This window comes from Petaurus breviceps, unplaced genomic scaffold (genome assembly GCF_028583685.1).
Source record: "Petaurus breviceps papuanus isolate PSGF00001 unplaced genomic scaffold, PetGlider_PUasm1.0 186, whole genome shotgun sequence".
In the NCBI taxonomy this organism is placed as follows: Eukaryota; Metazoa; Chordata; class Mammalia; order Diprotodontia; family Petauridae; genus Petaurus; species Petaurus breviceps.
The window spans coordinates 14,795,600-14,813,025 of NW_027185798.1; the positions used below are offsets into that span (position 1 = coordinate 14,795,600).

Sequence of the window (17,426 nt, forward strand, 5' to 3'; positions counted from 1 at the left end):
GGAGGACCCCAGCAGACAGACAGTGCCCAGAGCCCCCAGGAGGCCTAGAAGCAAGCCTCCACCCCACGCCTAGAGCCCCCGGCTAACAGACAGTACCTTGGCTTTCTTCACGCTGTGCATCACCTTGCCCAGGTCCTCCACGTCCACCACGGGGCCACGGCTCCGGTCCTCTTCAGCACCTGACTCTTCCTCACTAGTGGTTTCAAACTGTTCTTCCTTCTGTACAATCAACATGTGCAAAAAAAGTTCTTCAGTGGATTAAGAGGATCAGTGTGGATCCACCAGAACAGTCACTGAGCCCCAGAGCTGGGGGCCTCTCAGTTCCAGGGTCTTAGCTAGAAAAGCCCACAAAGGCTCAGCACCTAAATGCTCACCTTCCCAGGCCCAGGGACAGAAGGTGGAAACAACCCCGCCCTCAGCCATGATGGTGATGACAAGTCCATGGAGGAGGGGCTGAAAGGATCACACAAATACAAAGCCCAGCCCTCTCCCCCACACCTCACACTTTACAGACGAGGAAACTGAGGCCCAGAGGCTACACAGTGTCACAGACACAGTGACAAAGGGAGGGAGAAGTCGCCCCAGATCTAGCACTCTCTCCACTCCTAATGGTCCAAAGTAGCCACCCGGGAATCTGGAGGCAGCTTGCTGATGGCAGGGACTGGCAGATGGAGAAGACAGGGAGGAAACCCTAGTCCCGACCAAAGCCAAAGGGACCCTCTAGCACAGAACATTCTACACCAGAGAAAGGCCCTGGTAGGTCAGGAAGCCCACGTGTCCCCAGCCCTCTTGGTTGGCAAAGGGAGGAAGAGGGTGCAGTGAGAGGGGCCAAAGGGAAGAGGCCACTCTAGCAGATGAGCCAGGAGGAATTCAGGGGCCACATCAGCCTCAGAGGGCCCGGATTCATCACAAAGAACAAGGCAAGTTTACCTTCCCTTCCCTTATTAAACCCTCTGCTATCACAAGAACCAGAGAGGCCCAACGCCCAACCGGGGTGGAGGGGCTAGGAAGGAAAAGACTCTGGAGTTTCTGTCAGAGCAGGGACGCAGCCTCCCTGCCCCAGGAAGACCAAGGTGCTGCTCCAGGGCAGGCACCTTCAGCCGCCATTGCTGTCTGGGGCTCTTCTGTAAAATGAGGGGTTTGGACGAGGGCCTCAGAGGTCCCTGCCCAGTCTAGACTGATGGCTAGAAGAATTCATCTAATACACTCCAGAGTCAGAGCTTCAAAGATCCTTAAAACCCAGTAACCTCTTTTATAGATGAAGAAACAGAAGCCTAAAAAAGGAAATCACTTGCCTAAGGCTGTACAAGTAACTAAGTAGCAGAGTTAAACTCAAACCCAGGACCCCTTCCCCTTTACTGCGGCTCCCATGCCAGAGCTCTCTCCAGTTTCTTTCACTGGGGGACGTGGAGTCACCCACAGACACAAGGGCTGGGCAAGTTCAGAAAGACTAGAAGGCCACCAGAGGAACTCTGGTCACATTTCTACAGTTTGAGGGCAGATCCCTGAAATTCCCTGTGGATGGTCTTTTTCCAGAGCCCCTGGGGATCTGCACGGCACTGCAGGCAAGTTCTCTGCCTCAGCTGGTGGGGGGAGAAGAGTTATGCCTCTGCCCATCTCTGGCTGCTTCCCACCACCAGCCCAGACAACCATAACCCACAGACATCCTCGCTGCCCAGGAAAGGGCGCCACCAAGTGCCCACCAAGCCTGTCCCCAGCCCTGTGACTTCACAGACACCAGGCCTACATGTGGGTTCTTCCCCATTAGAATATAAGCTCCTTGAGGGCAAAGTCTGCCTTCCTTTTGGCCTCCATTGGTATTCCCGGCCCTCAGCACAGTAAGCACTTAATAAATGCCATCTGTTCATTCATTCATTCAGATACTGGCACCAGCCTCCTACAGAAAGGGGACCAGCAGCCCCTCTCCCCTTCTGGATGAGGTAGGGTCTTCATAGAAAAAAGCAAGACAGGATGCTCAAAACCTCACAAAAGGAAGAAAATCATCTGGGTCATTTCCTCCTGTAGCTTAGAGAACAGCGGCCATCTCTCCAGCTTCGAAGCAGCCCCCAGAGAAAGGCTCCAGAGATGGGCCAGGAACTGGCCCAGGGCACTCACTGTCCAGGGAGAATGCAGCAGGGAAGGTGCCTCACTGGGCTCAGGCCTGGAGGTGCCCGGGTGCGAATGCTCTTAGAGACAACTGGGAAGAGCAGGCAGGGGGTGGGTGGAGGCCAGCACTGGAGAAGGGCCCCAAAGGAAAGACCTTCCAGATGCCCTCCAGGGAGCATGGCCGGCTGTTCACTGTTCTTGTTGTCCTCTTTATCATTATCTTTATTGTTAAAGGGAAAAAGTCCCCCATGCTCGTGGTCAGCATAGACGCGGCCCACCTGAAATCAAGGCCCAGGGCAGTGGGGGCCCCGCCCCACCCCCCTCGGCATCTTCCAGGTGGATGAGATAAGATAAAATAGCTGTTTGGGGCATATCTGGAGAAGGAGGGGAGGGGCAGGGAAGGGCAGGAGGAAGGAGGAAATGAGGGACGATGGAAGGGAGAAAGAGGGAAGAGGAGGAGAGGGAAGAAGGAGGTATGGAAGGAGGAATGGCAGAGAGAAGGTAGAAGGGAGAGAAGGGGAGGAGGAGGAAAGAAGGGAAGGGGCAGTGAGGAAGGTGGAAGAAAAGGAGGAAGAAAGAAGAAGGGAGGGAAGGGAGAAGGGAATGAAGAAGGAAGAAAGGGAGGAAGGAAGAAGGGAAAAGGAATAAGAGGAGGAAGGAGAGATGGAAGGAAGAAGGGAAGAAGGAAAGAGAGAGGAAAGGAGGAAGGGAGGGAGGGATGGAGAAAAGCAAGAAGGAAGGAGAGTAGGAAGAAAGGAAAGGAGGAAGAAAAAGGAAGGAAAAAGAAAGGAAGAAGGAGGAGAGAGGGAAGGAAGAAGGAAAGAGGAAGGAAGAAGGCAGAGGTGGGCACAGGGATCACTATACCTCAGGGGGCTCCTGCCAGGGCCCTTCTGGCCCCACACCCTTGCCCTCCTTCTTGACTCTGCATTCGCCTTTCTCACAGCTGCCCTGGCGATGGTTGCGGCAGGCCTTCTTCTCCCCACAGCTGCCACGGCTTAGGTCCTGCAGCCGGGAAAGGAAACGGGCCTGCCAAGCAGCAAAGTCAGCTTCCAGGCTCCCGTGCCTGCTCCTCACCACGTTGCAGTCGCCCTCCCCGCAGGTCATGACCCGCCTGGCACTGAGCAGCCACAACCATCTATCGATGTTTTTGCCGACCTGAAAGAAACAAGGGGCACCAGTCATGTGGGGACATGGGCCTGAGTCGAAATCAATGCTGAGGCAGAGAAATTAAACAGAAAAGACTGAAATTCAAAATGGCAAGTTTATAGGCCAATAATCAATTTGGTAAAACACAAACTCAGCAAATGTGCCAAAACTCATGGATCTAACACCCCTGTGAAGTCTCACAAACAGTGTTTCCAAGACAATTTCAGGCCAAGGACAAACGGCTCTGGCTCCACAAAAAGAAACACACAAATGAACTGAAATGAGCCCCAAAGGAATCGGGGTTAAAAGAGCTAGAGAAGGGGGGTGGCTAGGTGTTGCAGTGAATAGAGCACCGGCCCTGGAGTCAGGAGGACCTGAGTTCAAATCCGGCCTCAGACACTTAACACAAAAACTAGCCATGTGACCTTGGGCAAGTCACTTACCTCCAACTGCCCTCCAAAAAGCAAAAAAAAAGAGCTAGAGAAAACTTCGTGAGGCCTCAGGAATGGCCGTCGGCACACTGTCTGGCCCCATTTAGGGGATTCTTACTTGTTTTCCCACAAGCACAGAAAAATGACAAGAGTCAATGAATTCAAACCCCCCCCAAAGTGCTTCAGGTTTAGCAAGCTGACCCCACCTGGAGCTGCTGGGGCCCCAAGGACAGGCAAAGGTCTAAAAAGAGCTTGCTCTGTGCCAAGATCCAGGGGCTAGGCATCTACACTGACTGGGGAGGCTTACAGAGAGGGGGAAATACTAAAGAGTGAGGCCAATAGGCCCTGAGGCAGGTTTGGGACCCCACACCCCCCAATCCCCAGCTTAGGATGAATCTATAACTGGGCCTACACTCTGGGTCAGAGCTTCCAAAGGCAGCACAGAGGAAGCCAGGCCTATTCCCAGACTAGAAAAAGGCCATGGCCTTGGGTGATTGAGGATTAACAGGAAGGGGCTATCATACTATTCAAAGCTGCTCAGGTTTAAGGGACCTTTATCTGAAAACGTGGCTCCAAAGTTTCTCTGGTCTCTACTGAGGCAGATTATAGGAGCCCCTGACAACAGAGATTCCGATTACATGGGGAGAGCCACAAAACAGGTCCTATTAGGCAGCAAAAGCTTCTCTTTCCTCTCTAAAAGGAATCCATCAATCAACTAACCAGCATGTAATAAACACAAACCTTGGGTCTGGCACCTGTAGACACAATCCCTGCCCTCAGTGGGCTCATGTTCTAATAACATGTTCACAGATAAATAAATCCAGGATATAAATAAGATATAAGGTGCTGTGGGAATGTGAGGGCATTGGGCAAGGCCTCCAAAGGAAACAGTAACAGTTGGGCAGAACCAGGAAGGGAGCCAGGGCTTCCAAGAGGCCAAGTGCAGGGATAACCGTGAGGCGGCCCCTGAAAGAGGCCAAGGGGGACCAAACTCAGGTGCTTGTGGAGTCAGCAGAGAAGGTGAGGGGGTGGAGCAGACTGGCAGCTGACTAGATACAGGGGCTGAGGAAGAGTGGATATTCAAGCATAATGAGCCCATCAACTCTGACCCAGAAACTCAATGGTGAGCCTGCCCCTCTCTCCTCTCAACAGAGAGTGGGGAGCCACATGGGCAGAATGAGCTATGCCTATCAGACACGGCCCGTATGTTCATTTGTTTTTGCCAAACCCCACCCCTTCGTTACAAAGGCACTATGGAGGAGGCTATGCCAGCCTCCAGTAAGTCCTACACCAAGCTGATGAGGCTCTGAACGTGGCCCCAAGATCATCTGAGTATCTCAATCACTGAGGAGCCAGCTCTCGGAATCCCACCACCAGAAAGTGACTTTTCTTTGGCCCCAGCCACTCACAAAGACTGTCCAGTACAGCCTGAAGGGTCACCCTCTGCAGCAGGGGGGTGAGCACCTCCTCCGATAAAGAGACAGCTCTTCTGAGCTTCCACCCCTGGGGGACAATCCTGCTGGGAGGCCCCAGGATGGAGCAACAGCCCCATCCACACCAGCCAAGAGGACAGAAGTAGCCCCTTACCTTGTTAAAGTTGCTCTCATAGACTGAGTTTCCCAATCCGAACACTGCATATCTCATGCCCTTCAGATAAGTCTTGCCAAATCTAAAATCGTTTGATGCTTCCTGTAACCATTTGCAGAACCACTCTGCACTGTCCGGTGGTTGGCCATCAGCATACGTAGCAACCAAGAAGACGCAAATATTTTTACTGGTTACCTATAAAAAAAAAAAAAAGGCATTCCAAAGGATTTCCAAATCATGCTAATGAAAGGGACATTTCTTTTGAAACTCACCTTCACATTGCCTTGGCCTCCAAGAAACAAAAGAGGCTTTTCCATGGATTATTAATTCTCAAAACAGAGAGAGAATAGCTGTCATTATCCCTATTTTATGGAGGGAGCAGCAGGACGGCCAGGTGACGGAGGACATGGCAGCCAGAAGAAGGGGAGCCCTGACTTTAAACCTCCCACAGCCTCTGGGGCATCCAGGAACCAAGAAAGATGGCTGGGAGCCTCACAGCCACTGAGCCCTAAGCCTAGGCACAAGGAGCCTTTTTAAACACCATCATCTCCTTGAACAGGACTCTGAGCCATGGAGAGTGAGGGAGGGGGTGACAAAAAGTAATAGAGAAAAGTCTACAGCCTGTCCTGAAGGTGGCAAAAAGAGATGCTCCCTTGCAAACAGCCAGAGAATAAAGTGCAGGGTCCAGGTTAGGGCATGAATGTGCCCATCTTCTGAAAAATACACACAGTGAAAATCCCTATGAAGGTAAAGAGAGGAGGGGAAGCCAAACTTCCTGTGACTGACCTGGAGATGGTCAGGCCTCCCCACCCACACAAGCCCCACCTCGTCTGCTCCCAGAAGATGAATGACGGATGCTCCCAGAAGATGAATGACGGATGCTCCCAGGGAGGGCCTGGCCAGGACACAGAGGGGAAGCCTACTGGGCACACTTGGAGCCAGGGGGCACCTGCTCTAGGCAGCGTGTGGCTCACTACAAGCTGGGTGACCCTGGGCAGGTCATTCTCTCTCTGTATCAGTTCCCCCATTTGTAAAATAGGGATGAGACCAACTTCAAAGGGTTGTCAGGAGAATCCAATGAGATAATATATGCAAAGCACTCTGCACACCTTTAATGTGCCATAAAGATGCTACTATTATTATTATTATATAACAATATATTAATACATTTTTATGTTATGTTGTGGTCTTTTACAACAGTAACAATTATGATTACCATCTGTAATGCGAATGTAAATTTTAAAGATCTTCCCTGCCCCTAGGCTAAAGTGCACCAGAAGCCTGGGGAGGGAGGCTTGTTTTTCAGTAGATACTTTTTGATTGGCCAGTGGGTCAATAAGGTTGTTACATTCTCTGAGCCAGGAGAAGGCTATATAAGCCCTGATGTGTAGCTTTGTTTTGGTACTCACTTTGAGAAGTGTTCTGTGATTTGATCTGAATTCTGGGAAGCCGTTGTTGAGAGTCCCCCGGCTTTGAAAAACCCAGAATGTGGAAACCCAGATGTTGACTGGGTATGGATGTAATGGTTGGACAGTTTGGAAATCTGTCTACTTGATGTTTCTGTCTTGATAATTATGCCTGTATACTTTGAGGTTCAGGGTGCTGACCTTTTCTCCTGAACAAGGTAAACGATATATGTCTGACTGATTAAAGTAAGCTTGTTAACCCATTTTGAGTTGCTTTCCTTTAACAAAGCAGATCCAAGAACCTGTGGTAGCTGCAAACCCTGAGGACGCTTGGGGTGCTTGCTGCTACACCATCAGCCCTCTGAGCTACAGCTGTAGGGCACCCACCGTGCATGCTTTCCACTTCTCCTAGGCTCAGGATGCCACGTGGCCTCAGTTATGACCCTAATACAGATCGGGGAGGAGAACCTGCAGCCTCCAGGTCACATGTGGCCTTCTTAGCCCCCAACGGATCCCTCTGGATTCAGCCAAAGGGCTGTACTTGAGCAGGTTCCCCACACCTGAGATCACCTGGCCTCAGATTCCCGTCTAAAAAGTCACCAGCAAATCGATCCTTTTGAAAGAAATGAAATTTACTCTGGAAAGTCCTAGCATTCTTGAGCAGTCCAGGAGCCAAAAACCAGAAGGTGCTTTGGAGGGGACAGAGACAAGAGATGATTCATCACCTACCTCTTCCCCCAGATGATCATCAGGGTCATATTCTTTCAAATTAATGACCACCACGGGCAAACCAACAGCCGTTACCTCTTTGGCGAGACTTGCTGCAAATCCCTGATGAAAAAAATCAGACGAAGTGCTCAAGAAACCCAGAGTGACAGAGACGAGTCACCGGCCCCATTCCAGCAGAAGCAGATTTTCCAGGACCAATCTCAAACCCTTTTTTTTTTTAACTCCCTCCATGGCAATCCCAGATCGCACACCACTGGATAAATGGTTACAGGCCACAAGCAGAAGTTACACAGAGAAACACCCTGGAAACAAGTGAAGAAAAGTCCTACCTCCCTAAGGACCTGAGGAATTGACAGAAGGGACCACTTCACACCCTCCACCGAGGCTGGACCAACTATGTTGCTGGGCCCTGGAGGCCCAACACAAGGCTGGCAGAGCCAAGGGACAGCATGGAAGCAGAGGGCCTGAGGCGGCTCCCAGGCAATGGGCCCACAATTTAGAGGTGTTACCTGGTCAGGTGAGGACAGCAAGGATCAGAGAGGTTCGGCTCTCTCTGCCTGGCCCTGCACTTGGCTCCCTGTGACTGTACCCTCTGGTCCAATAATCCCATCATTGGACATGTGCCCTGAGAGCGCTATCGTAAAGAAAAAGAGCTACATCTGTTCAAACAGATGCACAGCAGCATTGTTTATGATTGCAAAGAACCGGAAACAACCTAAATGTCCAACAGTTGGCAAATGGTTGATTCACCCAGGGTATATAAACAAAATGGAATCTTGGAAGTGTGCTGTTAAAGAATGATAAATATGAGGAAGATAAAGAAACTGGGAAGGCTTACAGAGGCACTAAGCAGTACTGGAGTCAGAAGAATGAGGTGCACACTCACCACGGCTAGAGAGAGGAAAGCAGACACAGAGATGAATGGCCAAACACAACGGGATCCTGGGAGGTAGAAAGAACGGGAACCCTGAGCACATTCTGCACAAGAGCTACAAGATCTATGCAATAAGTGCGTGCCCAGGAGGCCTGCGAGGAGTTTCCTGAATCCCCCTCCCATCTACTTCAGGAAGAGGCTGGAGACCCTGGAGAAAGGGGCCCCTCCGAGAAGGCGAGAGCTCATCTGGTCCAGGGTCCTGCCCTAACCCTTTGCCCACAGTGAGGATGACAAGTGAATCACACAAACTTGGACTTGGTCTTTAAAAAAAAAAACTAAACTAGTAGGGACAGAGAAAGAGTAAGGCCTGAGACAGCCAGAAAGAAGTCAGTCAGACACACCACGCCTCCCCAAGAAGGAAGCCTGAGCAGCCTATGGCCTTCCAGGGAACCACAGAGCAGCAAGAAAGGGGGTCTGGAGATAATGTGAGGGGGCGGTGGTGAGCTGGCGGTGTGAAGAAAAGCTTCAGGGACATGAGCAGGCAGCTGTGATAGACACTGACGGGGGCGGGGGGGAGCGACGGGGCGACGTACCCAGAACCAGCCTCTGGGAAGAGACCCCTGCATCCTTGAGCTCCCCAACATCATTAAATTTGCCAAAGGCCATAATATTTGTACAAAGCACCTAGCACAGTGCCTGGAACGCAGTAGGTATTATCCAGATGCTTATTCCCTTCCCTTCTCTGCTCCTCAGAAGAAGCAGGAACCAAGGGAAGTGGCAGAGAGGCTCAGAGCCATGACACTGACAAGCAAACCCTGGCCCTGGCCCTCAGTGATGGTGGCAGTAATCTGCACGGTCCAAGCACAAGGGAAGGGCTCGACCCTAGCACTGCCCCTCTCTCCCAACAAGGGGGACTTCCCAGGGATAGGGGCCTTCGATTGTAGGGTAACTTTCTAAAGTTTAGAAAACTAGACAGTGTCTGGGGAAAGGTAGGATTTATTCTAGTCACCGATTTGGAAAAATCAAAACTCCCTTTTGGGGAGAAAGTGAGGAGAAGGATCAACCCCATCCCAGAGTAGTTACAGGGACCACGCTGGTCCTTGGGGGAACAGCGGTACTAACGGAAAGGGAATGAGCACTCACTGGTCCATTCCCAGGCTGACACAATCCCCTTCTCTTCAGCATGTTTCATCCTATACTGTGATTCCTCCTGTCCTGATGACTCTGGAACATCACTGCCAACACGGCCCCCCACACATGCTCAGCTGGGCACATTACACATCCCTGCCCTCTGAGCAGCCTGACATGCGAGGCTTTGCCCCTGCACCAAGCAGCCACAAACCGCCACGTTTTCTGAGCCCCCTGCCTAGTGCAGAAGCTTTCTGTCTCTTCCCCTATCTTCTGTGGCTCAGCAGAGCTCACTCCCCCAATGCCTGCTGCAGCAGGGAGCTGTAAATTTTCTGTGTCCTGAGGAAGGCAGATGGCCAAACCTGTTAAGATCATGTATGAAACCCAACTAAACCAGCTTGCTGTGAAAGTCAGAATGGGAGCTTTGCCACGCGGGCTCACTGGACAAGTACGTGGCCCAGCCCCTTCTGAATGACTTTTTCTGATCCTCGCCTCATCCCAACAGTTGAAACAAACCCTGCGCAGAGAAGGGCATGGTCACTGCAGACAAAGAGAAAATGAGTCTATTCCATAAAATAAAAACGAGATCTGTTCTGCACAGTGCCCATAAGGGGGCAACAGAAACAAGTTTTTTCCCCAAAACTACGCAAATGTCCTCCCAAGTTCAGATGAATTGAAAAAATTCAATTTTATGGTATTCTCAAAGACACTAAATTTTACAGGCCTTTCTAAGGCATGGGAGGGGCAGCAGCATGAACCAGGCGATGGAGTGGTCTTTAAAGCCAGAAGGCCTGGTTCACACCAATCTCTGACCCATCCTAGTTGTGAGGTCCTGGGGCAAAACTCCAAGAGAGCTCTGGTCAATTCTAAGACTGGGAGTGGCAGAGAAGGTGCCAATCTGCACAGGGAAGGGCGTTTCCTCATCCAGGGGTACACTTTCAGGCACTAAAACCACCTACACTATTCAAACACTGCTTCTTCTGCTATCTTCCCTATTGATACAGCTTTGAAGCCTCCAGACAAATTTAAAAGAGCTTAGTGTCTGTCTTTAGTATTCATTTCACCCTAAAGAGGAAAGAGGAAAGAGGAAAATGTATCAGCCTTTTTTTCCTTGCAAAGGTGGGGGACTATGGATGGGAAATAGTGCATACATCATTAGAAATGCACCAGCCTCCTTTCCTTGCAGAGGTGAAGTGCTATGGGTTAGGAATAGTGCATACACCATCAGATTCCTGGGGAATGATAATTTTGCTGAACTGGCTTTTCCCTTTGTTCTCTTTAACCTTTTGTAACAAGAGCCAGAGAAGGACAGGAAAGGAAGAACAGTATCTTCACAAACTAAGGTGTTATAAAAAACAAAAGCTATCCATCAGAATTTCACACATTTGAAATATTAATTAAAAGATTGTGTCAAACAAAAAAATATGAAGATCAGGAATAGGGACCTAGAAAGACAAAGAAAAACAAAACTTTACGAGTAAACTATTCACTTAAGTCAATCTAACACATAAAAACAAGACTAGCAACCAAAGGTCAGAAGGATGGCAAGGCCCTCTTACCTTGGCAGTGCCAGTCTGAGAAGCATAGAAGATTTTCACTCCAGAAACATGGGATTCTTTCTTCTGGGGGGAAGTGGTACCATTGGCCACGGGAGCCACGGGAGCTGAGGGGGCCCTCTGCAGGGAGGATTTCCCAGCTGATCGGTCACCCTTAAAGAGAAAAATGTACAGCTTTTGGCCTTCACAACCAATTTTTTTTCTACAATGCCCCCTTCCTGCTGAAAAAAAAATGAGCAGAGAAACAGATTCCTTAGGAGGTTTGGAAATTAAAATCCTAAAATGCAGAAGTGCGGGGTGGCTAGGTGGCACGGTGAATAGAGCACAGGCCCTGGAGTCAGGAGGACCTGAGTTCAAATCTGGCCTCAGACACTTAACACAAAAACTAGCCGTGTGACCTTGGGCAAGTCACTTAACCCCAATTGCCCTCCAAAAAGCAAAAAAATAAAATAAAATGCAGAAGTGCCCTTAGAGAATCTCCATTACTGCCTGCTCCACAAGGGGTTGTTCTGCCTTAGCAGGAAGGTCTCCAGGGAGGGATAAGCTGCTGCATCCTGAGTGGCCTATTCTAGTGTGCCATAGCTCCAGTGGGAAGGAGATCATCCCAATTTCCACCCCCTGCTCAGAGCTCTGCCCTCTGGGGCCAAACCAAGCAGATCTAATCCCCTGTGCAAACTAAAGCCTCCCAGGGGCTTGCAGCCAGCTCTCATGGTCTCCCTGACCCATCTCTGAAACTGCTCTCTCCAAGGTCACAGTTCTCTCTCTGGCTAAATCCACTGTGCTTCTTAGTCTTCATCCTCACCAGCCTCTAGGCAGCGTCCAGACCTTCTGAGCAGCCCCCCCTTCCAGACGCTCTCTGGGACACCGCCCTCTCCTGGCCCTCTTCCTACCTATTGCACGGCTCCTTCGCAGTCTCCTCTGCATCATTATTTTCCTGTCCACTAACTGACCATGAGAATTTCCAATGGTTCTCCTCTGGGCTGGCACTGTCTCTCTGTCTCTCTCTCCTCCCTCCCTCCTTCTCTCTCTCTGTCTCTTTCTCTTTCTCTGTCTCTCTCCTCTCCCTCCCTCCTTCTCTCTCTCTCTGTCTCTTTCTCTGTCTCTCTCCCCCTCCCTCCTTTTCTCTCTCCCCTTCCCTCTTTTTCTGTCTCTTCTCCTTCTATCTTCCTCTGTCTCCATGTTATCATCAGCATGGAGGTGACTCCTAGATCTACATATGAAGCTCCTCATCTCCCTTTTAATGCAGCACTTAGCACAATGCCTGGCACACAGTAGGTGCTTAATAAATGTTTATGGAGTGACCCATCGATCTCCATACTCCTGCCTCCAAAGACTTTGGGCTAATCTGGGTCTATCTTGCACTTCCTCACTCACAGGGGACTGTTGCCTTTTAACCTCGGTGCCCCCAGCACCTCACACAGTGCCCAACACAAAGCAGGAGCCTAATAAATGTCTGCTGAATTCACTTCTCTTCTGCAGAACCAGCACCTCCAGTTCCTCCAATCAACCCTCACAGAGTTACCACCTCAAGGCCATTCCACTGAGAGAACTGCACCGACACTTAAGTGTGAAAGCACTACAAAAACACCAGCTATAAACCATCACCATCACCACCATCACGACCATCACCACCATCACCATCATCATCACGATCACCACCATCCTCACCATCACCATCCTCATTGTCATCATCACCATCATCATCACCATCAATGTTCTCCCTAATACGTTCTACTCAAACCTGAACACAGAGGGCAGGGGGAGCAGAATATCCTTCAGCCTCAAAGTCATGCCTCTCAATACAGCCAAAGATGGTGCCAGCTCTTGCAGCTGCCACATCCCCCTACATGTGTGGTCTGCTCAGACCCCTGGCTCTGCTTCAGACAACCTACTGTCTAACCACTCCTCCCCATCCTGCTGTTGTGGGGTGGATCTCTTGAACCCAAATGTAACACTTTACATATCTCCCTCCTAAATTTCAAATCAAATTCAGATTTGTTCAAGTTTGCAGTTTCCAAGCCTGTGAAGATCTTTCTGGACCCTAACTCTGTCACCCATGTATATGCTGTCCCTTCTAGATTTATGGGAATCACAGGGAAAGGGGGAGAGATGGCTACTACTTTTTCAAGATTAAACTTTTTCAAGCCAAACCTTTCAATACAATGTAGCTAAGTGTCAACAGAAGATAAAGAGTTAGAAGCTAGGGGCTGGAAGCCCTCAGTTCAAATCCAGCCTCAAACTCTTCCTAGCTTTACTACCCTCAGTCTCAGTTTCTTCATCTGTAAAATGGGAATAATAATAGCATGTGCCTCCCAGGGTTATTGTGAGGATAGGATGAGATAAAAATTGTAATGAGCTTTGAGAACTGGAAAGCACCATATAAATGCCAAATATTACTATTATAAAACTTTGCATTAAACTTAATCTAAGGCACATAGTCAGGGCTTAATAAATGTTTTTTCATTTTCACTTAGCAGAGCCATCAAAAAGTAAAGGCACACACTCTACAACCTTTAGGAAGTGATTACCTAAAATCAAAACCATAGGTAACATCCCCTTAAGAAATAACTCTACTTACAAGCTTTTTGGTGACGACTTGAATGCAGATGCACAGGCTAACGCCAAAGGCGAGACCCAAGTACACATAAAACCTATTCACCCACAAGGATATCAAAGGCATGTAGAAGTGGTCCCATGCATCCAAGGAAGAATCTAAGCAGAAATGACACACATAGGAGTAAGTATAGCATAATCAAATCTTTTTTTTCCTATTAAAACACATTATGAACAAGTAATTTATAATTGTAATAATTTCATTTATAATTTTATATTTCTACATAATATATAATTATATATACATAATTATTTTTATATAATTAAAATTAAATTAAATGATAATAAAGTAATAAAAATAATAAAGATGAAACAGACAAAAAACAAATTAAAATAAAAATCAATAAATAATACATAAATAAGTACAATTATAAATTAAAATAAGTGGCACCAACAAATCTAACCAGCACGAGCCAAGGGAAAGTCAGAATTCTCCATTCATGCTAAGTGAATTCTGGCTACATTAACTTACCAGGATTCAACTGGATGTTTAAGCCACTCATTTAAGCCACTCACTTATTTCTAATCGGGGCAACTTGACAGTGTTTAGTGTTTCTCTAAGCACCTGAAAATAAGTTCCTATCTTTCAAAGATCAGTTTGTGCCCAGAAAGCACGTCAATGAACACAGAGAGGGAAAAAAACTTCTCCCGTAGGCCCTTAGGTTCGCTGGGCAGTCTTTATGTTTCTTTTTCCCTCGAAGGTTTCTGGAGCCACAAATTAACTTCCCATTCCCATGTTAAATAAATGCATTTAATTGTCTATAGGGCCAGCAGTTGAATCAGCTCATTTGTGTTCACGTCACGGCCTTAGTGAGAGCAGACACTTTGGCCCATCCATCCTCTATAGACAGGAAAGCCCCAAAGGTGGCTCAGTGGAAAGGCTTGAACAGGGCATGGAAGTTTATCAAACATGTCTGCTTATTCCAGCTGCGTTCGTGCCTTTTACACTGTAATAAAGCTTAACTAATCCCACGGCCAAGGGCTGCCAAATGCAATAGACCCTACAATGTCACGGAAGCCAGACTTGCTTAATCAGTGCCCTCTGCCTCGAGATGCTGAAAGTTGGGTCTGTTTTCATTGTAGCACAAAATAAAACAAGGCAAACCAGTGAGCTGCTATTAGAATGAACTGATGAGGCAGAGTTTTAAAAAAAAGTGCTGGGCTTGGAATTAGGAGATCTGGGCTCAAAACTCACCTTCTATATGACACCAGATGGGGCAGACCTAACAGAGGGCAGATCACAGCCTCAGTGTTCTCATCTAGAAAATAGGGACTCAGGACTTGCACTACCTGTCAGGTGGGATTGTTCTGAACAAAGTGCTTTTGTTTCTACAATGCTAGAGATTCCATCAGCTGTTTTTAGCACAAACCGATACAAAATTGACACAACACAAACTTCCTCTTCCATCAGATTCAATGCTAATGTATCCCAGAAATGAAAATGAGGCAAGCTGGGCTTGGAATCAAGGTCCGACTCTGACTAGCTGGATGACCCTTGGAGAGTCCCCAAGAACTTCCCGTAATGCCGTAAAACCACCAGAATTACAGACCAACCCCAGTGATGGGTTTTGTGGCATGGTGGGGAAAAAACACTCAATTTGGGGTCATAGGACCTGAGTTCAAATCTCAGCTCTGCCTCTTATGGCCTGTGTAATCCTGAACCGGTTTCCTCATTCACAAATTGAGAGAGCCTCAGGGAGGCCTCTTCTCACTGATCTAGGATTTTATGAAGTAGCCTTGAGCGTCACCAATTCCAGCCCATTCGTTTTACAGATGAGGAAACTGGAGCCCAGTGCTGGGTGGTGACTTACTTACCTGTGGTCACAAAGAGTAAAGATTAAACTGAAACCCAACCCCACAGCAACGTCTGATAAGCACCTACTTCAATATGTGCCAGGCAAATACCAAGACAGACAGTACCCATACCCCAAAAACCTGGGGGGGGGGGTTATACTGGGGGAAATATGGAGAAAGAAAATTAAATATAAGACACAGTAATTTCCGGGGGCGGGGGGACATGAGAAATTGAGGGCATCATGAAGGTTTCAGGAAGGAGGGGGCATTTCAGCTGAGCTCTGAAAGAAGCTGAGGATTTATGAGGCACATGGAGACTAGGAGTGCACTCATCCCTTCCACACATGGTTGCTCTATCACAGGTCAGCATAAGAAATTAAATGGGAATTTTGGAGGAGTTTTGCAGAAGTCACAGACTACACAGAAGTCCAGCAGACAACACAGAGCCTATGGCCAAATACTTAACCCAAAATTTACAATAAGGGAATGTAAACACCCCATAAAAGAAAAAAATATCAGATTTCTTCTCTGGTACAAAGGGGTACTGGGATTTTTCAGATCACAGGGCGTCTTGTCTTGCCCCTAACCCCCTCAATGTGGAACTGTAGATTCAGACATTGAGGACAGCCTTCATTAAGGACCAGAGACCCATGTTCCACCACTCCATCTCTGCAGTGATAAAGGTACCCCAACAGGCACTTTCAAAGAGCCCCAGGAAACCCTCAGGAACTAGCCCTCCAGTTGGAAGGGAACTGACCCTTCCCCAATATGTGTGTTGGCAGGGAGAAGGGGGCCGGGAGTAAGAAAGGAGGAGGACAGAAGCCGGCCCAGACCTTCTCACTCCGAGCTTCCACTGTCCTGACGCCCGGCCATCGCCAGGGCCTGCAATGCCCTCCCTTCCTCATCCCTCTCCTCACCCCGATCTTCCTCCCTACACAAAGCCTTCCCCCACTTCTGCCTCGTCATTACTTTGTATCTATGTATTCTGAATTTACTTAGATTGTATCCAGGGCAGCATGACTGGGGATCTTGTTTCTAATACAAACCTTGGCAACTGTATCTCCACATAATTGGCTTTCGGGGTAATCCTACGTATTTAAAAAGGGGATTCTGACATCTGCTCCACAGGCTTCTCCACATCTATTAAGCGCCGTCACAAAAGCATCCCCCACCGCGCCCCACCCCCAGGGCTCACAGCGCAATCGGGACAAGGAAACAATTAGGTGCAAATAAGAAAAACACCCGGGAAACTGGGGGCTGCGTCACAAGGAAGACACTAGCACGAATGAGGGGTGGGGGTCCAGGATGGCGCAGTGGCTGGTACACAGCAGGCACTTAATAAATGTCTGGTGACTATTTGCTCCGAGCCCTCGCAATGATGTTCTCAGGGGGAGCTCGGTTCAAATTCGGCCTCTGAAACTGAACGAGCCTCGGTCTCCTTATCGGAAACCCACGTGGATTCTAGAACGCCACCGGCCGCGATGGAATCGAGACTCCCGCGGGCAGGAGCGACGGGGTTACTGCCTCATTCAGCACCCCAAGCTCAGCTAGCACGTGGTAAGCGGCTCATAAACGTGAGTCAAACAGACCAGCCAATCGTGGGGCATAAGCCTGTGACCCACCAATCCCCACTCTCCGTCCCGCCCCCCTGCGCGCTCGCGCGTACACGCACGCACCAACGGGAGCGAGCGCGCCTGCGCAGGTGGACGGCCCTCTCGAAAGCCCAGCAACGCGCGGGGGGGGGAGCAGGGGATCGGCCGAGGAAGGCGGCCTGCAGCCTCCGGGCCGGACCGGACAGGGTCTGCGCGGGCCTGAACCCGAGCCGGGGAAGCGGGGACCGAGAGCGGACCTTACCCATGTCCTCGGCGGGTGGCGGAAGCAGGGTCGGGGCCAGGCAGGCCGCGGGAGCCCGGCTGGCGCTTCAGCAGCGGGCTCCGGGAGGCCGGGCGGTGGGGAGAGTGGCAACTGGGCCGGCGCCCCTCATTGGTCAGCCGGCGGGGGTGGGCGGGACCCTAGCTCCCGGGGCGGGGCTCTCGCCTCCAGCCGCGCCCCCAAG

At 49.5% G+C, this 17,426-nt stretch overlaps 1 protein-coding gene across 1 annotated transcript in view; it reads right to left on the bottom strand.

Annotated features, from left to right (window-relative positions):
• The window catches only part of LOC138162044 (S-adenosyl-L-methionine-dependent tRNA 4-demethylwyosine synthase TYW1-like), a 255,701-nt gene extending 238,519 nt beyond the window's left edge, over window positions 1-17,182 (bottom strand). The window contains exons 1-7 of the mRNA XM_069089149.1: window positions 16,417-17,182; window positions 13,542-13,675; window positions 10,967-11,116; window positions 7,406-7,507; window positions 5,271-5,465; window positions 2,971-3,261; window positions 97-219 (exon numbers count right to left, since the gene is read on the bottom strand). Coding sequence (XP_068945250.1) covers window positions 97-219; window positions 2,971-3,261; window positions 5,271-5,465; window positions 7,406-7,507; window positions 10,967-11,116; window positions 13,542-13,675; window positions 16,417-16,510 — 1,089 coding nt within the window. The 5' untranslated portion in view covers window positions 16,511-17,182. The remainder of the gene's footprint in view (window positions 1-96; window positions 220-2,970; window positions 3,262-5,270; window positions 5,466-7,405; window positions 7,508-10,966; window positions 11,117-13,541; window positions 13,676-16,416) is intronic.
• Between the last annotated feature and the right edge of the window lie 244 nt (window positions 17,183-17,426).